Genomic DNA, 26,030 nt, shown 5'->3' on the forward strand with positions numbered 1-26,030 from the left:
TAGCCTCTTAATACTCAACGTCCTGCCAATGTCGCTTCTTACGTTGAATACAGCCAATGAGCTTCAGTCTCGACTCGGGTTATCGACCTCATCGTCAGACGGTCAAAACTCGCTCCATATTTAACTTGAACTGGAACCATCAGTCAGGTAATGCCATTTCCGATGCGTTCATTTCCGTTACGTTGGGTGAAGCAAACTCTTAGGAGAGGAAATTATATTCCGGCTCCGAGGAGCCTTAAATGCAAATCTGAGATATTTTATTTATAATATATGCGACAGTTAGTTTGCGAGTTAACCCGAATAAATTTACAAAGGAACTCGGCAGGTGTGAAGTTCTCCGTCGCACTGAGAAACATTATTAATTTTTCATATGGTTGCCTGGTTGTCATGAGAGCAAAAATAAATAAGAAATGAAACGCAAACATTGTCATGTAACAAACAAATTCGGTACCTAAGGTTTAGTCTAAAATATACAAAATATACAAACGAAATGTTAATCGATTTGATTTATGATAAAGAACCCCGCAGCAAACATAGGGAAAAAGTGGTTTCAGTCAAATCGCATGAAATTTTAGTATGATGTAGAATTAAATCTGCTGATTATTTTGTTATAAGGGCACAACTCTCTCAGACTTATACTTTCGAAAATAATTAATTTAATTGTTTTATACAAAATATATGTAAATTACCTATTTTACGTAATTCCTCCTCTTTGCTCTGTTTTGCATAGAGTTCGTAACATAGATAACTGATAAAATGAAAGTCAATGTGACAGACAGCTACATTATAAAGATGATTTATTATTTTCGATAATTACGTACTTAATTATAAGCACATTTTAATTAATCACAACACTTATGTTAAGCATACTAGATGATGGCAGCAAGAAATCCTTGCTTTGTCTGCAATAATCTTGTCGCTCCTCGGGGTTTGAGACGTATTCCAATCGACAACCTACAGAAAGTCGATATTGCAATCCGATATCGGGAAACTATTAATAACTGTCAGTAACTGTCAGTGAGTATCATTTAGATATATTGATTTCTAAAAACACGTCGCGTAAATAGAAAAATATATACTTGATTATTTCTGAAAGTATAAGTCTGAGGGAGTTGTGCCCTTATAAAAAAATAATCAGGAGACTTAAATCTACATCATACTAAAATTTCATGCGACTTGACTGAAACCACTTTTTCCCTATGTTTGCTGCGGGGTTCTTTAGTAAAATGTACATAATAGGTACACACAAAATCGGTTCAAGGTGAACTTTATTTACCTCTATTACAGTTGTTCCATTTCTCTGAAGCACTAAATATCATCATCATCCTCCTTGCGTTATCCCGGCATTTGCCACGGCTCATGGGAGCCTGGGGTCCACTCTGACAACTAATCCCAAGATTTGGCGTAGGCACTAGTTTTATTTCTCTGAAGTACTATATCGTATTAATATTTTTTTTATATAAAAGGAGATCAGAGTCTGATTTCACGGAGCCCACTTTAAACTCTCGTGTTTTGTAGGTACCTACACATATTTAATATCACGACCGAGTACGTCCGGGGTTTTCGTGTCCACAGCTATCTAGTGCAACCTGAAACGTCGGAATAAAGGTAAAATTTTGATATTTAATCACATAAAGCCGGGTATAACATACGATAATAAGTTTATACCCTCATCTTTATACCTATTCCTAAAGGAAGTACGCAAAGGGCAAAGTTAGTAGGAGACCACAGATTTCGGGAGGGTCAAATTTGTTAGTAGGAGACTGATCAAGTTTCAACACACCTGCGATTTTTAGCAAATTTACACGCGAACGATAAGCGAGTCATAGAAAACAAAATCGTGACATTTCAGTGATAAATCGTTTTGTCAGTTTTGCGCGCAAAACACACACTCCCTTGTGTAATTGAACGTTTTACACAAGCAAACGTATTACTCAACTCGGAGTCGACATCTACGATAAATAGTATTTACCTATGAAATGTTATCCCTCAGGGCGAGTTTGCAAAACACTTCGGCATTTTTGTGAAATTTTTTCGTCGGTGAACACGTCACCACGCGGACAAACTACATTAAATTTATGTTTGTTACAACGGGTTCTTAAGTTAGGTAGACATATCTTAATAAGTTCAAAATGAATGAGTCAAACATAAATTTATGTTGAAATTCTTAAGTTAGCTATCTTAATAAGTTCAAAATGAATGAGTCCATAATTTTGTTGAAATTCGGCTGTAGAACGCTAATTGCCATGAACGCAATTTAAATGGTCCATTTTTTTTTCAAAGTTGTCCTCGCGACTTTTTAACCCCCGACGCAAAAACGATGGGGTGTTATAAGCTTGACGTGTCTGTCTGTCTGTCTGTTTGTTTGTTTGTTTGTTTGTCTGTCTGTCTGTGTGTGTGTCTGTCTGGGGCATCGTAGCTCCCGAACGGATGAACCGATTTGGATTTTTTTTTTGTCTGAAAGCTGAGTAAGTCGGGAGTGTTCTTAGCCATGTTTCATGAAAATCGGTCTACTATTGTCGCGGTCGGGGTTTTTTGTAACATGGGTATTTTTCACGCGATTCTGATGAAAAATGTCCCAAGATTTCCATACATTTTTCAAACCTTCCATTTCGTTACCGCCATACAAAATGTATGAAAAATGGTAACGGAATGGAAAAAAAACCTTGGGACACTTTTTTTCTCCTATTAGGATTGAAAGAGCTCGCGATTTTGAGTAAAAACCACATAAAAAATTCCAAATCCAAAAAAAGGGCGCAAAAACTTTGAAAAAAAATAGCCCAAATACTCCCATTTTGGGATGTTTTATACGTATATTGTTAGGCGATGTATCAGTTTGTTAAGCTAACTGGCTTATTGGCTTACCCAGATGACCAGCTTTCCAAATATTTACGTTTTGTATTCGAACGTGAATTTATTTTGAGCTTCTACTTTGAGTTTTTGTCGTTTTAATTATGCATTACTCGATACCGTAAATGAACGACAAGGATAATAGTATACAGTATGTAAACTAACGAAAACCATTTACTGTAACCCGTAAATGTCCAGGTGATACTGAGAAACTTTTACTATGGGACCAACACCCAAAACGCGAAATAAAAATTTACTCTCCCATATGAAATACTTACTATAAAATAAAACTACCTATGAAACTGTCAGAAGATATTTTCGTGATTTCGGGGTTGATCCCATAGTAAAAGTTTCTCAGTATCACCTGGACATTTACGGGTTACAGTAAATGGTTTTCGTTAGTTTACATACTGTATTACGTTACAATTGCGAAAAAGAGAAAATCCGAAACGAGTGGCAATAACTATATAACCTAACCACAAAATTAAAATAATAAAAAAACCCCGATATAGTGGACCGATTTTCATGGAACATGGGTAAGAACACTCCCGACTAATTCAACTTTCAAAAAAAAACTATGTTAAAATCGGTTCATCCGTTCGGGAGCTACGATGCCACAGACAGACACACACACAGACAGACAGACAAATAGATAGACAGACAGACACGTCAAACTTATAGCAACCCGTCGTTATTGCGTCGGGAGTTAAAAACACGACCGAAGTTACAGATTTTCTCTATTTATTATAAGTACATGTACAGTCAACCAATCCAAATCAAATTGTTTATTTCACAATAACATTCAAGTGACATGATTAATAAATAAATACAATAATCTTACATTAACATGCATAAACTTAAAAACTAGAGCTAACCTAACATTACACACACAGATACAAAAACCTAACCTACCAAGCCCCCCCGTGAGCTTCCCGATGCAAAAGTACCCATAACCCGTTGAACCGCGATGGATAACCTTTGCATCAGAAGGTCCCAGAGCGAGGATCCAGACCCCTCTCCCTCAAGCGTCATCCCACCTCCCCGAAAAACACTTTGGCACAGTGACGTTATAAATCAGATTGTAAGGAATCTCTTACTGCTTGTCATTTTGACATGGTTGTACAGTGGCCTAGGGTTCCAATTGGTTGACTGTACCTAACTAGTTCAATCAAATGATCATTAAAACTGGATAATGCAGTGATGCATTGCTAATACTAATAAAGATGAATGCTGAATATGCCGATGTCAATGATGTCATGCATCATTCGATATCGATAGGTTTTAATTGGCATACTTATTACCGAAACCCCGTCAGCATTAATGCAGTTCGATGAAAGTAAGGTTTGGCAAAAATATTACGTGCTTTGAATTTTCCACAATACATAACTGCATTAAATGATAATTCTATTACCTTGAACTTGATATGGGCAATGGGCACTCATAACTACTTATATGAATATTAAAGTTTTAGAATAATTTAGTCAATTCTTATGTTACAATTAGTACATTACGATACAAGCGCCGAAAAAAGAGGAAATTCGAAACGAGTGGCGATAAATTAAAAGAACCAATTGGAGTAGGTAATAAAATCGACACGAGGTCCGAATTCCTCTGCGCACGTGAATCGTACGACGTTTACACAGTATTGAACTATATATTGAATTTATTTAGTCCTGTGGCATAAATAAGTTCACAGGTATACAAAAATATACAAATAGGTATCACAACAAGTACAGAACTATGATATTGGCACTAGTGTGCAAAGTAGTACTTTATTTGTCGTATTAACGTCTCGGACGACCGGTCTGGCTCAGTCGGTAGTGATCCTGCCTGTTAAGCTGCGGACCTGGGTTCGAATCCCGGTAAGGGCATTTATTTCTGAGATGAGCACAGATATTTGTTCCTGAGTCATGGATGTTTTCTACACTGAGAGAAATTTGCATTGTGAATTTAACAAGTTCGACTTGTTGCGGTTTATCCGTTTGAATCAGCCAAACGTATGTTTAAAACAATATGTGTCAGGTTGTTTTTATAAAATCGACTTGTTGATTCAAATATATTGCCGATTCAAATGTAGCTTGTTGTTTGAACCAAAGAGCACGTAGGCGCTATTTTAACCAAAAAACTTGTTGAACGAACATGAAAACTGGTTGTATTTTCTCTCAGTGTATGTATGTATTAATCTATTTAGGTATGTATATCGTCGCTTAGTACCCATAGTACAAGCTATGCTTAGTTTGGGGCTAAGTTGATCTGTGTATGGTGTCCCCAATATTTATTTATAATAATAAGACAAGGTTTAGAAATCATCACTTATTTATGCCGGTGACGTACCTACTCATGTCTTTCGATACACGTGGAGAGAGGGAATTCGTAACTTGTGTAACGTACTATTTTTTTAGCATTTTCATATCTCCTAGTCTTTTTAAGTATTCCTTCAAAGCTCGTAACATTCAAAGAGAATACTTGCATATGTTAATAAGATCCTTTACTTACAGGGAATCTCTACACGTGTTCTTGCTTTTATAAAATAATTAAAATAATAGTTATTTATTTTACAAGGGGGAAAAGTTGTTGTTTAACCGCACGTGCCAATACCCGAGCAAGCGAAAGATTCCAATATTGAACCGCGAGCGTAGCGTAGGTTCAAAAAGTGGAATCTCTGAGCGTTGCGAGTTTTTCAAGGCACGAAGGTGAAACAAACTTTGCCACCGAGTGAAACACAAAAATTTTCACCACGCCAACGTGAATAAAACACTGACTATAAAACATCAAACTAAATCAAATCTATCAATTTATTCAATATTTATCATTCAAAATCATCATTAATAGGTAAATTAAATCTACTAGCCAGCTTAAGACATCAAAGTCATTTGTATGAAATTACTTTGCACTCTTGGTGGATAAAATGTATTTTTGCTATCTGTTTTCGAATAGCAAAGAGAGCCGTTACCAGTTGGTGTGGTGAAAAGTTATTTATTTAGGATAAGTTGAAAGCCGAATGATAATTATGATATATCAAGTATAGGTATCGAGACAAACCTTATTGGTTTAACGATACTGTGTAATTATAATTAATTAGAGATTTTTGTTTGTAATTACCCAAATAAATAAAAAATAAAAAAAAAATTGTTGACTACTAATTTGGGGAAACGCTTGATTACTTACCTACCCTACTTATCAAGTTTTATGATCATAGTTATTGGCGTATTTGTCAAAATTAAATATTTACTTGTCTATGGATGTTTATGTTTTATAGTATTTGTAAAGTAGACATGGAAATGTTGACACCCCGGGCAGCACTCGAACCAGCGACCATCTATAATACCTTTAAGTTTCTTTCTTACATCAAAATGAAAACCAAAATAAGATAACCTAGTAATATCCATTTGATAATTGTAAAGCGTCATAAACGTATGATATAACTAGCCATTAAACCAAGTTATAAGAACTCCTTCGAACTTATTACTTTTCCTCTGGGAACTCCCTAAGTTGCTTAACTCATATCTTAACTCCTTTAAGTTATGTCTACGCCAGATGACAGTTTCAGTCTTACTTGTGAAAACTAGTACCTACCTCTTATAGAAAAAATAATTAAAGAGAAATATTCTACAACTAAGTGCATTATTTTTCTTTCAATAGATACTTATTTTGAACACGGGGTTTCTACAAAGTATCTGTAAAGTATTTTACTAAACAAAGGAGTACTTAGGTGTAATGAAGATACTTTTAAATTAAGCGCAAAGTTTTATGCAAGCTGGTTGGCAGATTCTTCCAGGTTGCTGAACACTGTTGCTTTTTATCGTACAACGAGTAGACGTTATTAAAGAAAGTAATTTATTCATAATATTACTTATTCAATTTGTTTTCATTGAGAAAATTAGATAGATAAGACGTGTTACTAATGGCACAGTATTTTTTTCATTCGAGTCTGTTTTTAAAGGTAATTTCAATAGCTTTTTACACAATGAGACTACAAAATAAAGCAATACTCGAAATTAAATCTTAAAATACGTTATTTCCCAAAAGGGTGTATTTCAACATACTCGAAATTTGCCTAATTTTGGTGGATTTTTTTAGTTTTGTAATTTTTGTTGAAATTATGTACTCATGTTACATAACTAATTATTAGCAATGTTATGTATCAATGACCTTTCATTATAATAAGTAGTTTTAGAGAAATTACGATTTCAATGACATGGTCGCCACCAAAATTGGTCTACCCACAAAAATAAAAAATAAAATCAAAAATAAAGCCTTTTATTCATTTTTCTAATATTTTCTACTTGAAATAATAAACTTTTAACATGTAATAAATACTTTTCAAATAGAAACAAAAACGTTACTGCCCACAATTTGTTCACCACCAAAATTTATGCAATTTTGGTGGAAAAATATTACGACCCACCAAAATTAGATATTTTTGTGTGGGGCGGACCAATCCAGCAAGGTACGACACTTGTGTCATGTCTAAATGCAGGAACGAACCTGAATGGTCATGTTACGACACGTTTGTTCGTCTTGCTGCGTCTCGTTTAACCATAAAAATGATTTCAATACTTACCACCAAAATTGGTTCTTTCCCCCGGACAACTTTTGGTGCTCAGTTATAAGTGTCAAATTGTATAATAATATTGACTTATGTCATCTTAAAATATACTTAATGTAATAAAGAATGAAGTTATGGCAAGTTATCTTTGTAGCTGCGGATTTACTGGATTTACCATAGCAATAATCCGCTAAAAACAGGCTCTGGACGCTACACCAAAATTAGAATTTCGATGGAAAAATATTTTTAAATAAATATACATAACACTTGTAACAATTTGCAATGTTGCCGAAGGTAGTATGTTAGGATTGGTTTTCATAAAAAAAATTAAAACCCGTTACTTTAGCAAGGTAATAGGACGGTCTCTGGGGAAAATGGTTTTTATCAAAGAGCGAAACTTCATCACGGCCAATCTTCGAGACTTTGAAGTACATTATGAGAAGGTAACTTAGAATATGTTCAATATTTTATAAACTCGACGCAACGCGCAGGGAAGTTAAACTTTCAGCTTGCATATCTAATGCAATTCATGTTTTTAAAATCTACATACGTAGAGAGAGGACGTACTGTTGGCAAGTTGTTCGTGCAGTCATTTGTATATAATTATATTGCAACGAAGACCGTAAAAATATCGGGCACAACGTTAGTTGCAGAGCTTTAAGAAGATCTCCGCGTACTTTGGCGGATATCGAAGTATATTATATAATTGTAGATGATGTGTATCTACACATATTTAGGACAGTTTATAATTAAAGGCCATCTGAAAGGAAAACTAAAAAAATGTAAATACTGTATCACAATATGTAACACGCAACCCAAATAAAAACTTAAATAAAATCAAAACTTTAATTTAAAAAAACCTTTTTTTCGTGTCAATTCAATTTTAACTTTAACTAGAATACACAATAAATTAAATAACAAGTACTTCATGCACAAAATTATAACTGATTATCAAATCAGTAATTCATCAGAATTACCTACCAAATGATTACTTCAACGTGCTTTCTTCAACCGAAGTCCTAAATTATTATGTAGTTAGGTATTTTCTGGTCTTCTTACAACATTTACCGTACCCATGTACAATATTTCACAAGAAACGTTCTTAATCCGAAAATAATGATTCGTTTCATCATTACCGTCCTATTTCAAGAGTAGCTGCCACGTTTACCATAAAGCTTAAAAATCTTTGATATAGGTAGCTCCTTTGAAATTGATTTTCAGATCGTTTTAATTTTGACTGAAAGGAATTTTCTTGATCTTTTAATCAAGCAAATCTACTTAATTAAATTATGAAGGCTTAAAGTATGTCAAATTTGTATTCTTTCATCTTCCTCTTAACCTTTTTCCTATCTGAACTTATTAGCTAAAATTTTGTTAAAAATAAAATATTTTGAATTGTACTGTAGGATATGGGTTCAAAAGGCTACTTGACCCTTTTTTAAAGTCTGTCCAATTAACCGAAATAAAATATTACCATATTTTATCTTTTACGTAATCAGGCGAAAACAACACAGTCATGTTAATCTATAGATTATCTGTGCATCAGGTAATTAATTATATTCGAAAACAACATTTTCTGACTTTTAAGTGTGAGGCATAACATTTTGACATGAAGTAAGTTCAAATAGGCCGATGTAGACCTTGTTGTCATCACCCACAAAAGCACAAATGCAAGTGTATAAATTAAATAATTATTCTAAATACAAAAATTCTTATATATAGAAAGAATATAAAACTGAAAATAAACTAAATCTAAAAAAGGTCCCCACGGTAAGGTGCCGCAGATGCTGGCTGCGTTACCTCGCTGGACTGCCAAACTGATTGGTTGAGCGAGGTAAGTGCCAACTCTACAGTCGCCAGTTGTATCCCTGAGTCTCTTTGAAACTTTTCCAAAGAGACTCAGGGCGCCCGAACCCCACGGACCCAGGGTGATTTTCAAATTAGATGACGTTACTACATCGCTGACAGCGTTTTCGGTGGCCAATATCGGTAAATGTCCCAATGAATGACACTATTAGGAGGGATTTGAGACATTTTCTATGAAAACTACTTATTATGTCACCCATACAGACTACTGGTGTATGCAGATTTATGAACCAATCCTTCCTTTATGTCAGTGAAACATTACATTGTATAATAGTAATAACATTTCTTTATAATTTCAGTTTCCCTTGAGACCTGAAATTGTACCAATGGATAACACGCGAAAACTCGTATGTCCCAATATATGACTATGGAAAAAAAATAGGCTGTCCTAATGTATGACAGTGTGATACGGTAATTCCGTAATTATTAGCTGCGGTAGCAACAGCTATCCCTCTCGATACTTCGTCTAATGCCTTTAATACGTCATCTAAACTATATTTTTTAGAGTTTGGAGGCATTTTTACTTTTATTTATCTATATCTGTCACCAGTGTATGACACTATACTTTAGATCTAATGAATGACATGTAGATACGTACCTGTCATTCACTCTATATCCATAGTAAAACAGTGTATGATACCCATGTCAGACACTACTCGCGTGATAGATAGAAAATTTATTTTTACAGGGTATATTATACGTATGTTATACTTACTTAATTTATTGTCAAAATAAAAACTTGTGAAATTACATTTTGTGCCAATGAATGACGTGGGTGTCATACACTAGTAAAATCTAAAAATTTGTTCCAGTGAATGACATGTCTTTAAAATACTAAAGTAAGGAAAATAATCTACTTTCAATTTACTAAATCAATTGTTTAATGTATCACCTAACAGTTTATAATGATGTTTTACCAGTAACTTCAAAATCCTGGTTTTTATTTCCACTTTTCAAATGCAGTTTCTTAACAGATTTAGTAAAAATTACGACGCACAACCAGCTAGATGCACCTCCTTGCAAAAACTACCCCACAGAATAAAAATTACTAAACTTATCATTCACAAATTCAAAACAAAATTCATAGATAACGCTGACGATCGATTAAGTCCTGTATCTTGTTTATACCGTTAACCGTTTTTTTTTGTTAGCCTATTTGAGTGTCACTGCTGGGCAAAGGCCTCTCCCCTGGCTCTCCATGACTCCCTGTTCTCTGTTTCCTCCGGCCAGTTCTTCAGAAAGGCGTCAAGATCGTTTCGCCATCTTTGCCTGGGCCTGCCCGGCCCACGCTTCTTCGTCGGCATCCACTTGGTGGCTATGTTAGCCCACCTATCCGGATGCATGCGATAGACGTGGCCGGCCCAGTCCCATTTAAGCCTGGCGGTTTTTTTGCCAACATCAGCAATGCGAGTTTTGGAGCGCAGCGTAGTGTTTCGGACTCGATCGGTCCTTTAGACACCTAGAATGCTGCGCTCCATAGCGCGTTGGCAAACCTTCAGTTTGGACTTCTGAACCGTTTTATTATTTTTTTAAATTAACTGTGAAATAGTCATACATTGGGTCAGTGTCATCCATTGGGATGTTTACCTTAATAAAAAAAAACCGGCTAAGAGCGTGTCGGGCCACGCTCAGTGTAGGGTTCCGTAGTTTTCCGTATTTTTCTCAAAAACTACTAAAGCTATGAAGTTCAAAACAATTTTTCTAGAAAGTCTTTATAAAGTTCTACTTTTGTGATTTTCTTCATATTTTTTAAACATATGGTTCAAAAGTTAGAGGAGGGGGGACGCACTTTTTTTCCTTTAGGAGCGATTATTTCCGAAAATATTAATATTATCAAAAAACGATCTTAGTAAACCCTTATTAATTTTTAAATATCTATCTAACAATATATCACATGTTGGGGTTGGAATGAAAAAAAATATCAGCCCCCACTTTACATGTAGGGTGGGTACCCTAATAAAACATTTTTTTCCATTTTTTATTTTTGCACTTTGTTGGCGTGATTGATATACATATTGGTACCAAATTTCAGCTTTCTAGTGCTAACGGTTACTGAGATTATCCGCGGACGGACGGACGGACGGACGGACGGACGGACGGACGGACAGACAGACATGGCGAAACTATACGGGTTCCTAGTTGACTACGGAACCCTAAAAACACACATTTTTAATCGAAAACACGTAACTAGCCATCATACACTTTTAATACCCAAAATCTATAAATATTGGTTTTTTATGTCAAATAAACTTTACTACAGAAGACAATCATTTATTGTGCCAAATACGATATGAGTCTAGTAGCCTATTGTAGCTGAAGCGAGAGGCTGAGAGGCTGCAACCTGTCACTGTCACAATTTCGTTTTCTTTCAACCCCTTTTTAAGTGAAAATTTTAAGATAGAGCAAACTAACCAGACGTTGGAAGAAATTAATTATCATAGGTACACATTATTTTCTAATGCTGTAGTCAGCTTCCTTATACTTATATACATATATTTATATAATATATTCTTCACCTTCAGTAAAAAAGTGTTTTACTAAAAGGTACTTTGAAAATATAACATCATTTTAACCTGATTCTGCTTCACGTTTCTTGAACCACGTTAATTTGTTTTCATAATTAAGCCACCTGTTTCCACAAGCAGGTGCATTGGAACCTCCTCCTGTGCTCGAGACAGGGCCGCTTGGTTGCACTTCGCTTTGTAACATCAACTTTACTTTAGGTTCTTTTTAACAATATAATTTTCTCAAAACTGTTATAATTTTTACACAACGATAAAATTCTAACATTAAGAAATTGAGTATTTTATTATATAGCTGTCACTCCACACGTTCAAATTAGTAAAGACCACAAAATTAGATTCAGATAGAAGAAACAAGTTCATCTATTTGTATGGCGGCCGAACGTGTCAGATTTTGTACTGAAGTTGATACTTGCCAGTGATTTTAAATATGTCTCAGGCCCTTGAGTGTTCATAATTTTGTGTTGTTGCAATTAAATATCACGTAATGAGGCATTTTTAATGTTTTTATTGACTTCGACTTACAAAAAATGACGCCTAAAAGCTTCAAGCTGCGATTAAACACGGACAACTCAGTGGAGTTCATTTGACATAATAAAGTCAAATGGGCAAAGATACAATGAAACATTATATTGAACAGTATTCTGGACATGCGGACCTCCATATAACATACATACTCATGTCAACCAGACCTCCATGTAACATACCGTCACTACTTTTAAAAATTCGTATCTCACGCTGCTCCTCAAAGTTAAAACGCAGTAAATCTATATGCATTCCATACATACTTACTACAATTTTCTTTTCATTGACAGACGAAGATACAAGTTTTTTTTAAAGTAGTGACGATACATACATACTTATACACATAAACTTTTTCCAAGAGAGGCAGGGAGTCAGACCACATGAAACTGCTCAAGATTCTCCTCCTCGCTTTATTTCATGATTAAATTTTGTCTCGTCGCAAAATAATTTGATTAGGTATATTTTTTCATTATTCGTTTACCGTATACTCATTTTCTGATTGCCTTATCTGATTTTAGAGAGACTTATTTGCTTAATTATTGTTGAAAGAAAGCAAAACACGCTAAATTATCTATACTTAATATTATAAATGGAAAAGTGTGTGTGTCTGTTTGTTTGTCCGTCTTTCACGGCAAAACGGAGCGACGAATTGACGTGATTTTTAAGTAGAGAGAGTTGAAGAGATGGAGAGTGAAATAGGCTACTTTTTGTCTCTTTCTAACCCCTCACTTCCCTAGAATGGGAGGTGAAAGTTGCAATTGTCGAATTTAACACGAGCGAAACCGCGGGCAAAAGAAGCAAGGTAATTATGACAGTTGTTAACTGCAGAGCGGTTTAAGAGATTATAATAATTAAATATTTATAAACTTGATTATCAAGTTGCAAGCTTCTATCTTGCAGTACTACATTAAATATATTACTAACTGTTACTTACTACCTATTTGCTCCTTTGTTTCTTGCTAAAAATAAAGCGTAAATAGTAGTTAAAAAAGCAATCTACGAGTAGGTGAGATGTGTTGGAGCCTGCTTTTAAACGACTGGAAGAACAAAAATGTTTATTTAGTGAAGTATATACTTAATGACTGAAATATTTTTAATGAAATTATGTTGTGTATGTTTGTGCAGTGCAAAAAACGAGGATTGCCGGACTATGTGGACATCGGTGGCGCCGGGGGCCTAGATCACACCAAGATGGAAGTCTATGACAGTATGTGTGGGCTCGACTCCAAAGAAGGTAAACTTTTTTTGACATAAATTATTTAAGGTCAACCGGGATCCCCGTGATTCTATAATGTATGATGGAACAAAAACATAGGTATACGTACTCTTACGACATCCCCTGGGAGGAGGTTGTATGGGAACATTTCCGCAGTGACGTATGTAAGTGTTTGCGCCCCATCCTTTTGACCAAGTGGGTGGTGGTTTTTGATGGGTGGGCGTGAGATCTACACGGGTAACTGCGTCACTTGGGTTAGATAAGTCGTCGAAAAACTCTGTGTTCAAAGGAGTCACTATTCTTTAAATAGTATATCTAGTTGCTTAAAACAGTTATAAGGTTAGTCAAAAAGAAAAGCGCCATGCACTGAGAGAAAATACAACCAGTTTTCATGTTCGTTCAACAAGTTTTTTGGTTAAAATAGCACCTACGTGCTCTTTGGTTCAAACAACAAGCTACTTGTCATTTGAATCGGCAATATATTTGAATCAACAAGTCGATTTTATAAAAACAACCTGACAGATATTGTTTTAAACATACGTTTGGCTGATTCAAACGGATAAACCGCAACAAGTCGAACTTGTTAAATTCACAATGCAAATTTCTCTCAGTGTGCATAAATTACTACCTACTTATTAGTATGTATTTTTTCCAAATATTTCACGACTCTTCATTTGATATTTGCCGGTGGCTTTTCGGTGAAGGAAAACATCGCGAGGAAACCGGACTAATTCTAGTAATAAGTCTAGTTTACCCTTCGGGTTGGAAGCTCAGATGGCAGTCGCTTTCGTAAAAACTAGTGCCTAAGCCAAAATCTTGGGATTAGTTGTCAAAGCGGACCCCAGGCTCCCATGAGCCGTGACAAAATGCCGGGATAACGCAAGGAGGATGATGATGTTTCACGACTCTTCCTTCTCTTTACGCGTTTCGAATTCATCATCATCGTCATCATCCTAATCATCATGTTATACAATAAACGCATTTTTACACCAAGAGACGCATTTATACACGTTAAACTTATATTGATTTAAACTAACACGATAAACGGGACAATTAAAACTTACGTTTTATATTTAACCCGACGTTTCGGACATGACATTACGTCCGTGGTCACGGATTAAGGGAGTTTTACGCGATTAAGTCCCGTTTTAATTTAATAATAATGACGTTAAACTTACTACTTAGAACGTGTGCATTATAAAAATCCAATCGTTCTAAATATAGCTCAAAGCTGGTATCACGTAGCACGGGAATCATGGTCGCGCAATAGACGATAAAATAGCAGGCCGTCTCGCACTATTTGTATAGGGACATATTTTATCGTCTATCGCGTGACCATGCTTCCCGTGCAGAGTCTTTATGTAGAACGTGCAGGATGTGTTAAGAACTACTTTCAAATGTCATTTCCCGTCTAATGTAAGTAGGGACAGTAGGGTTATTCAAGAAGCGTAATATAAATGTAAATTAAAGGTTCGATGGGAGCCTAGGGTCTGCTTTGACAACTAATCCCAAGATTTGGCGTAGGCACTAGTTTTTACGAAAGCCACTGCCATCTGACCTTTTAAAATTGCATATAACCTTTCCGTTATATTTACTACCATACCATTTTAAAACTCAGTCATAATTAGGTTTTATTTGCATATTCCATATGCATTACTAATTGACCAGACATTGAAAAAACAAGTTGGCAAAAGAACAAATTACTTATAGGTATATTTTTATGTATAAACACGTGGACTAATATTTTAATAATGCCGAAAGCGATATAGCACTATCCATGAAAACACTATGAAGTTGATGTTATTATTATTTATAGCATATCGCCCAGTGGGTAGCAACGGGGTGCCAAGCTGTATGATAATAAATTGAATTATTCTTTATCAGACTGATTCTGATAACTATAGGCATAAAAAAATGTTACTACAATATCGCATTGGGTTCATCCTGTAATATATTTGTATGTGTGAAAATATGGTTTAAGACATTTATTCTCATAAGAATATACATTATTCAATTAATTATTCAAAAATGAAATAGGTAAATTTGATTCATATTTAAAATTGAAAGATAAATTTCTCCTAAACCTCCTTTTCTCCTAATTTATAAAACAATTTCCTACGTCACAATTTATTCCGATTCCGATGACTCCGTGACGTTTGGGCTATGACACAACCATGAAGAAATTGAAGAATTAAATAGAGGTTACCTTTATTCTTCATGGGCACAGGGTATTCTAAAAGTTCAGGAATTCATGGCGGCGGCTATAGTCACATTAATTTTTAATATCTGGGCGACCGAGCTTCGCTCGGTTCAATTTAATATATCACGTCTTTAGATAAAAAAAAAACTCTTATAAATACAAAAAAAAAAGACAAAAAACAAAAACTTAATTTCTGGCCGGGATTCGAAATCCTGACACCTACGATCTATCTGCGTACATTAGACCGACCTCGTACGACTGAGCTAAGCGGAATCGATGCGCGCGCGGTGAAATTAAGGACCATATTTTACGTTTACAAACGCGAAAGAAAAACTCATGAAAACTCGAAAATTCGCATTTTCCGGGATCTAAGGCTACGCTAGATCGATTATTCACCCCTGAAAACGAAACGAACGAAAAATTTCAGCGAAATCGTTAGAGCGGTTTCCGAGATCGTCGGTATATATAAATAAATAAATAAATAAATATACAAGAATTGCTCGGTTAATAGTATAAGATTTATTTTTCATTTTTTTTTTTTCATTATGACTATTTAAGCCTGGCCTTGAGTCCTATACGAGCATTGTCAAGAGGGCGTTGTTGATAATCTCATGTACCTAAACGGAGACAAGAAATAAATAGTTTTCTTGAAATTCCGCAACATGGCGCATAGTCATCATTGGCGACTGGTGAAAATTTCTGCTAGGCAACACTGAGCAAAAAGAACCCCACCTTAACATTAGGTACTTTAGTAGTAATCAATTTTAGGCAAGCCGGTGGGAATCGGCTTGTATGGACCAGCCGCTGCTGATAGTATTATACTTCTGTTCGGGCTTTAGCAGGTGGACTAAAATATTGCAGCACGGATTATTTATATAGGATTTACATACTTCATACTAAAAATCTTACCTCGATTTTTTAGCGCCACCTATTAAATACTATCATAACTACACTGATGATGCCTACAATTTTTTTTTTTCAAAATGTCTATTGACGTGATATCATGATTTTAAAATAAAGAAATATGTCATTTGTACTTATAAAAAATAAAAACACGAAAAAATATTTGGGGAAATCTGATTTTGGCCACTTTCAGGCTGCGAACAGCGCCATCTAGTTTTAAGGGGTGCGCTTTTTTGTATGGTATTTTGTCAGTCCAGTTTTAAATAGTTCTTGGTTGCAGTTTCGCACAATTTCTCACCAGAATAAGCGCCCATCTTTATTATTCGGAAAAGTCTTGGGGATAAATTAATACTGTTAGTTGCGGCTTTTGCGGACAGGTCGAACAAGAATAATTAAGTATTTCTGTTAACCTTTCCTTTTTTTTCCAGTAGATTTATTAATAGTTACTTGTAGATTTTTTTTTATATATTAATTTTAATTGCCATACAAACTGTAGCTTTATCGCCAAATTGAACGTAAATAAGCTTCCTTTATCTCCGCGTTAAATTTTAGTAAACATTGAAAATTTACAGCAATATAATCGTGTTTGTATTTTGATTTAATTCACAAAAAACTTTTTAGATTTTTACTCTATACAAACTTCCATCTTCCATTTTAAGGAAGTGGGGGCTTAAAAAGACACAAAAATTTAGCCTATGTCACTCTCCATCACGTCAACTACCTCCACTTAAATATAAAAAGTCACGTCAATTCGTCGCTCCGTTTTGCCGTGAAAGATGGAAAAAAACAGACACACACACTTTCCCATTTATAATATTAGTATGGATATTTTATCCAGTCCTTTTTGTTACAAGATGTCAAACACTTTGTTGCCGCCAGTTAGTAAGCGATTATCACCACCCATGGAGAACGGAAACACCTCTGTCCAGAGGTATTGTAAATGCGATGCCGGCCTTTACGATCGGAGTACGCTTTTATTCTTGAAGGTCATATCGGCCCGGAAATACCACAAGTGACTGTTTATTCCACAGTTTATCATCATCCTCCTTGCGCTATCCCGGCATTTGCCGCGGGTCATGGAAGCCTGGGGTCCGCTTTGGCAACTAATCCCAAGGTTTGGCGTAGGCACTAGTTTTACGAAAGCGACTGCCATCTGACCTTCCAACCCGAAGGGTAACTAGACCTTATTGGGATTAGCCCGGTTTCCTCACGATTTTTTCCTTCACCGAAAAGCGACTGGCTAATATCAAATGACATTTCGCATTTACCGCTAGCTAGGCCACCAGCGCTTCATTCCATAGTTTATAATAAAAATAAAATATTAAGTAAAATACTTTTGTAAATTCATTGTGTTAGTATCAAATATCTTATGTACTGTGCTACCGTGTATGCCGAGATGATTTAAGGTAATAACGCAAATGGCCCATGTTTCTCACAAAATGTACCTCATTACTCATAGCAAAATTAACCTGAGGTCTTAAGTAACACATTTGTAAAATTGTCGTGCTAGTATAATAGGCAAGGAAATGAATGCTTGATAAAAGGTGTAACTATAGTATGAATTTTCTGAGATGCACTTTTCGCTTTTGCCCTAATCTGTTAAACAAAGGCCTTTGTTTCTATTATTCGCTGCGGTTAGCTCCCGTTTAAACGGCACGTGCTATAGTCTCAGTGTAGTTAAAAAGCAACTATTATGATAGCAATAAGGTTCAAATCCATAAAAAGCCCTTTCGTTTTGTCATCTTCAAAAAAAGTTACCTGCACACTGCAAACTGTTTAATAAATTTGAACCTTATTGCTATCATGATAGTTGCTTATTAACTACACTGAGACTTTAGCACGTGCTGTGGAAACGGGAGCTGACCACCGCGAATAATAGAAACAAAGGCCTTTGTTTAACAGATTAGGGCAAAACCGAAAAGTTCAACTCAGAAAATTCATACTATACCTACACTGTACAAGGAAGGAAAAAAAGGAAGTGTTTTGAACAAAACTATTGGCTTTATAACTTTGTTTGGACTTATTAGGAACCAAGAACGATTTAATACTGGACTGACAGAGCCCATACAATTATACCCCTGAAATGTATTGGCCTTTTTGGCTTAAAATTAGATGGCGCTGTTCGCAGCCTGGAAGTGGCCAAAATCATATTTTCCCAAACAAATGACATATTTCTTTATTTCAAAATCATGATATCACGTCAATAAACATTTTGAAAAAAAAAAAACAATTGTAGGCATCATCAGTGTAGTTATGATAGTATTTAATAGGTGGCGCTAAAAAATCGAGGTACGATTCTTAGTATGAACAAAGAAATATATAACTCCGTATAGACAGATAGTCTAAGAAAAAAACGTACCTCAGTACCATATAGAAAAAGGTACGGTGGCCTAGATGGCATTACCTTTAGGGTACCTACGCTCAGCTAGATGGCGCTAATATTAATATTTGACATTTTAAAACATATAGAAACAAAGGCCATTGTTTAACAGATTAGGGCAAAACCGAAAAGTGCATCTCAGAAAATTCATACTATACACCTTTAGGGTACCTACGCTCAGCTAGATGGCGCTAATATTAATATTTGACATTTTAAAACATATCAAGCTAAGAATATGGGCCAAATTGTCAAAACTGAGGTTCAATAGTTTTAAGCTTGTGTCGAGAGATGGCAGTCTATGTACTGTGATTACACATTTTACTTCGACAGTAACTCTCTATAATACTCGATCCTCTTTGGTATGAAATATGTAAGTCTTATATCCTTGTTAGGAACTAAACATTTCAACAGTCCCCAGTCTTTTATTTCAGTTTTTAGCTTAAATTTTAGAAACTACGCATTCTAGCGACATGATGATATTGATGATCATGAACGAATTAAATAATATGAACGTCAAAGCACACACACTTTTTCACATTCCTCTTTACCTTTTTAATGCTTGGCCTAATATGATTTATACTGTAACCGCCTTATTCATAAACGTACGTACTCTAAAGTTATTAAGCCGATTAAGTTCGTTTGTCCTTTTCTATCACACCAATACGTCGGAAAGGGACAGGACAAACGAAGTGTATCGGCTTGATAACTTTAGAGTACGTTTATGAATAAGGGGGTATAAGTGTATATCTTGTCAATAGTGTGCCCAAGTAGGTTCCAAACATAATGTGAGTAGGTAAAGATTAAAAATGAAAAAAAAATCTTTATTCATTTTAAGAGTTACTTACATAACTTTAGTTAATTATCTGATCAAATTAATTATCTGCTTTACCGTCAATGATGACACTTTCATTCATTACCTAAAGTAACACGAAACTCTTATTACTTTCTTAGAAAAATTACCACATTAATCATAATTAACCATTGGTCCCCAGTACCTGTTTCACTAATAATAAAATTATGTTGATCTCTATGGCCAGGACTCATTACTAATAATTATACAAAGTAATATTGTAAATTTTTCATTAATAAAAAACAATGTCTAATAAAAAATAAAATCATATATTGTAAGGTTCCTTTGGTTTGAAAATAACGTTTTTGCTAGTTTATATAAGAGATTTATTTTGTGCATTTCTTCTCCCAAAGGTAAATATGAATTCTTTATAATTGATGTATCTATCGTATCGTATATAATGTCGTATGTGAACGTCCTTTCATTTATTAAAATATCATATTGAAATAAGTATTGATTACAGCGACCATTCAAGTTACCTAGCCAACGTCACATTTGCTTAAAACTTCGTAAGCGTTTAGTAGCTAGCTCTCCCTATCGCTCTTCTGTAGTGGTGCGACAGAGCTAGACTGCGTTTCTATCGCCACGTACCGTCAACAATTATATTGTCACTTCGACTAGGCTGCCAAAATCAAATTTCTATCACGATCCGAACTACTTTGCATGTTTATCAAACCAAAGGGTTTTCCTGAAGGGATGTATGTGCCTCTAGTGGCGTAGCCAATGAGATTTTGAGTGTTTGTGTTTGGTATTGGCTGCGGTATAGTGAAACCTTTTTGGTGGTTTATATTTAGATTTCGTTTCTATTTTTGATATATTTAAAAATAGAAGTTTTCGTATTTCATAAAATGTACAATTAATAGCTTACTATTTAAAAGTAGGTATAACGTTATAACGTTACTTTTGCAGTTTTTCTCAATAAGGCCTCTGTCTTTAAAAAAAATATAGTTGTAAAACCGGTTTTCTTTTAGACTAAATACAGATTCTGTCTAAAAATACCGCTGTATAAATTTACATACACACTGAGAGTTTTAAGATTATTAACCGTTTGAAACAATTTAGTATACGGAATAAATCACAATATTGATGATACAAGTCGAATTTGTTCGAAAAACAAGGTCAAACTTGTTAAAAGATATTTGATTGAATCAGCCAAACATATGTTTAAAACAATATGTGTCATGTTGTTTTTTTTAAAGTCGACTTGTTGATTCAAATATATTGTTGATTCAAATGACGAGTAACTTGTAAAATGTACTAGTTACACTTAACAAAATCTAACTCGTTGTTTGAACCAAAGAGCACGTAATTTTAACCAAAAAACTTGTTGAACGAATATGAAAACTAGTTGTTTCTTCTCTCAGTGTAATTGTACCCAAATCCAACTATAAAACAAATTAACTAAATAAAAAATATGCACAGTGGCTGGTCAGCTAGTTTTTTACGTTATATTCGGAACATCCTAGAGTCCTTTTTTGGCTCATTTCAATATCGGTTGATGTTTTCAATTAGTAATTTCTCGGCGAAGCAGAACTTCTTTCAGAAATCTGCACACAAAGGAATAATAGTGTATGTGAATGCTCAATCCGCGATTCAGTGTTATCCTAAGGACAGGATTTATTTTGGGACGTTGGAGAATTGTAAATTGAATTCATTGACGATGGTGAATAATTAAATATTGTAACTATCATAAAGAAGAACTACTTATTGTTATTATTTAGTAAGATACATCTTCGTACCCTATAAATAAAATATTAAGTATACTTGCTTGCCTATGGGCTGTTATAAAAACAACCTGACACATATTGTTTTAAACATACCTACGTTTGGCTGATTCAAACGGATAAACCGCAACAAGTCGAACTTGTTAAATTCACAATGCAAATTTCTCTCAGTGTGTTATTATTTAGTAAGATATATCTTCGTACCCTATAAATAAAATATTAAGTATATCTTTCCCATCACGGAACAATGGTATTCCGGACCTTTGGGAGGCGTGCGCGGGGCCGAAGCCAACACGTAGAGGCCCTTTCGACACTTGAAATGTAAGGGGTACACCGAGCGGATGTTGCCCTTGCCCGTATCATGGGACACACGCAGAGGCAACACCCGCCAGGGTGTAAGGACTATTTGAGAGTTAATGGAATCTAAAATGAACTGGTCTATTTTGATGAAAGTGATGGACTAAATACTGGGCTATGGATAAAAAACCGGACGCCTGCCTAATAAAACGGTATCCAATTTTATTTCCGGCAGACGGTGACTCGTCCCCACAAGATGGGCCCCCACAAAAAGCGACATCCAAGATGGCTCAAGGGCAACACCGGTGTGAGAACTCAAGGGTGTCGAGAGGTGTACACCGCTTTCTGCCCAGTGGCTGTTAAGCCACTGCACCAACTCGCGTCTTATGCAAATTTTCACTTCCACCCCTGGGGCATATAGCCCTAACGACTCCACTCTGGACGGCCAGCCAAGGCAAGCCAGAGGTAGAGAGTACTGTCCCACCCACCCGCCTTACGGGTAACAGAACTCCCCAGGAGCACTCGGGTACGTGGGGTCGCTGTTCCCCAACAGCTCGCCACAAGCTGCCCTGCGTTGACTGATTGCACTGGTAAAACCAGTGAGAAGTATATTATTTTTATTTGGTCGTATATTTTTTTCTCGTGCCCTCAAGTGGCTTTAATAGTTAGTAACCTTTTGAGGGTATATTTTGTTTATATTTATTTTATTTAAATACCTAAAAACGCAGACTATAAGAACCGGGCCATCTCAGGCAGCAGCAAATAATTTGTAAAGTATATATGTTTGTTTACTGCAAAGGTAGATCCGGCTCCGTACTAGGGGGGTATTTTTTAAATAAATAAATAAATAAATAAATATTGGGGACACCTTACACTGATCAACTTAGCCCCAAACTAAGCAAAGCTTGTACTATGGGTGCTAAACGACGATATACATATTTAAATAGATAAATACATACTTATATACATAGAAAACATCCATGACTCAGGAACAAATATTTATGTGCTCATCACACAAATAAATGCCCTTACCGGGTTTCGAAACCAGGACCGCGGCTTAGCAGGCAGGGTCACTACCGACTGAGCCAGACCGGTCGGTATTTGGTTTACCAAAGCCGTTAAAAAGGGTTGCACTTTCGGTAGTTATCGCTACATGCTCCTTTAATGTAATATAAACAAAGAAGGGTCGAATAAAATCTGGGCCGAATAATTTAGCTCTTCGGCATATTATGTGACCTTTTCTTAAATAAAAAATAATATTTTCTTACCTCGGTTACTGTAAGCAATGCAATTCCTGAGGAAAATTTTTTTTTCCTAGTTGTACTTATGTTCATAGTTACAATAACAACTTAAGTTATTTTTCTATTGAATTCGGTATAGCCATTAAGAATGGAATTTAAATAGTTAAAATGTATTCATTTTAAAAACTAAAAGCAATCGACATTTAAGAGTTACCTATGAACCCCTCGAATGCCTAGTCCCGTCCCGTATCCGTCACAGATTTTGACTCTAATCAACAAATGATAGATTAAGTATTAATTCAGAAGCAAATTTTTTACATCTACTTTCGGGGTTAAGGAATTAGCTTACAAGTTTAGTATACTTAATAATGATAACACAATTTCACTATTTATATATCTAACGCCTCTGTTCTTCACAAAGTTAATTCTTAATATAAAAAAAATGCCTTTTCTAGCACGCCGCCCGCTGCTCATCGCCTGTGAAGACACCGTGGTGCGACTAGTGTCCAGCGGCCGGTTCCACAACTCAGTGACCCTGGCCTTCAACCCTCTCGCTGCCGAGGACATCGAACACGCCGACTTGATTTGCGGCATGGACGCGATGAATGAGGTGCCCGATATCTAAACTGACCGACGAGAACCTTGAGCTGTGGCACGACTTTATGTTACGAGTAGCAAAGGCCAAAACACATTTTAGAAAAAAATCCGTCAATAAAACCGTTCTGATATACATACCTTTTGTATAATATTTTTAAGCACTAATGTATCCCGCTTGTAAGGGAGCAACGTAATAAAAGCTTTAAGTTTCCATAATTTTGTGATATCCATAGAAAAGACGCGACCGAGTAGCATGTTATTATATAAAATGTGTATGACCCAATAAGTTTCTTCAGAATATGTACTACTAATTTTTAGGATATTTAAGTATATTTTCTATTCTAACTACTAATGTATTTAGTTTACTTAAGTTTTACAACGTATTTTAAAAACAGCAATGAAATTTCGATTGACTGCAGCATGAACGTAATATTACATAACTATTATACAATTACCGCGGTTAGGATAAAACCGTTCCGCTGCGTCATCGGATGGCAATATGCAAGTATGTGTTCGATTGTGCAGCGAAATTATTTGTAATAAATTGTATTATTATCAATTAGGTATAGCAATCATTCCTCGGAACGCTACCACTATTTTCGGTGCCACGGCTCTCAGACTAAGCGATCCAAACAAATGATAATAAAGTAACAAGATGTCATTATTTGTTTGATAAAATGTTTCGAATTGAGTTTCACATGTTGCACATTAACTAATAAAAATATTGGCTATAGTTTATTTTGTAGATGTTTCGGCAAATTCTGTTAGTATAGTAATAGTTACATAAAAAAACATCAACAAAGTTGCGTTTAGATAGTTATATGAATTTATTAAATTTATATTTAAGTGCCAATTATCTACGGGTTTTATATTTATTACTGTATAAAATACAGATAAACTATTATTACTTAGTGATGTTATTTTTGGGTATATTAAAATGAATAAGGCCTAGTTTCGTGTACCTACTTTATTCATGTTTAAATTAAAACTGTACGTAGATTTAATAGCTAACTGTGTCAGTATCTCAATCTAGTCATGTAAGAGCTAGAAAAATATAAAAATGTACCTACTAAAATGTGTCCTAGCCAAAATGTCCATAAATAAAATAAACTTCCTACTAAGCTTTTTTATTCCATTGAAATATTATTGTCCGAAAAGAGTAAATCAGCGTGTTATGCTGTTAGGGCCTGTGCACACTGGCTGAATGTGCGTAGACGTGCACGACTTCTTAAATATCTACACATATATATTAGCTGCTAGACGCACAATAACGTGTACACACATTCGGCATATGCACATTGGCATGCTATTACTCTATCATACCATTCCACCTAAATATAAAGCTAATATAATTTATACATTTTTCGTATAATGCATTTGAACTTCATTGCATTAACATGTAAATTGTAATGGAAATATAAGTTTGATCTAAAAAATAATATAAAGATCAAATAAAGATGAAAGCAAAGTAAATTTTGCCTTTTGCTTTAAACATAGGCTACATATTAGAAGTTTTATGTTTTTAGGTCCAATGTAGCCCATTTTTATTAACCCCTGGAATGCCGATGTCAATATTTTAGCAACTGAATTAATAACTTTTGTTATTTAAATCCAATTGTGACGGATACGGGACTAGGCATTTGAGGGGTTCAGTAAAAAAGGTAGGCGGTATTGAACCCTTAAGTCTAAGGAGAAACTTCGCCTCCGTATGTGAGTTCTATCGCCTGTACGTTGGGTTGTGTTCTGAGGAACTGTTTGACATTATGCCAACGTCCACTTTTCATCATCGCACCGCTCGCCATCGACAGGGCGCTCATCCACACACCTTGCAACCTAAATGGTCGCCTACCGTGCGGTTTCATAGGAATTTCCTCCCGCTGACGCTCCGGCTGTGGAATGAGCTTCCTGCCGAGGTATTCCCGAAAAAAATGAGCGTACAAGTTTCTAATGGGTCGGCAACGTGCATATGACACCCCTTGAGTTGCAGGCGTCCATAGGTTACGGTGACCGCTTTCCATCAGGTGGACCGTATACCTGTTTGCCACCGACGTGGTATACAAAAAAAAATATGTTCATAACTAACGCACAGATCTTTCTTTACAGGGGATTAAATCGACATTATTACTTCCCTTTAACTTAGAGATATGTAGGTCAGAGCAATCTAATTTTATCCCCTTATATCAGGTTACACGTAAATGTAAATTTGATCTTATGAGCCTATTAGGTTATCTAATAAGTAAATGTGGTGAATATTTTATACAAGGCAAGAGTAGTTTTTTCGTATTTTCATTTTTTTATCTAATTTAATTT

General features: G+C 35.3%; 1 protein-coding gene across 1 annotated transcript in view; it reads left to right on the forward strand.

Moving 5' to 3' along the window:
- The window catches only part of LOC125224803 (corticotropin-releasing factor-binding protein), a 64,248-nt gene extending 39,055 nt beyond the window's left edge, over positions 1 to 25,193 (forward strand). The window contains exons 6-7 of the mRNA XM_048128263.1: positions 13,438 to 13,546; positions 23,579 to 25,193. Of these exons, the coding sequence (XP_047984220.1) occupies positions 13,438 to 13,546; positions 23,579 to 23,748 (279 nt within the window). The 3' untranslated portion in view covers positions 23,749 to 25,193. The remainder of the gene's footprint in view (positions 1 to 13,437; positions 13,547 to 23,578) is intronic.
- Positions 25,194 to 26,030: the final 837 nt, after the last annotated feature.

The sequence above is a fragment of the Leguminivora glycinivorella genome, chromosome 3 (genome assembly GCF_023078275.1).
Source record: "Leguminivora glycinivorella isolate SPB_JAAS2020 chromosome 3, LegGlyc_1.1, whole genome shotgun sequence".
Classification (NCBI taxonomy): domain Eukaryota; kingdom Metazoa; phylum Arthropoda; class Insecta; order Lepidoptera; family Tortricidae; genus Leguminivora; species Leguminivora glycinivorella.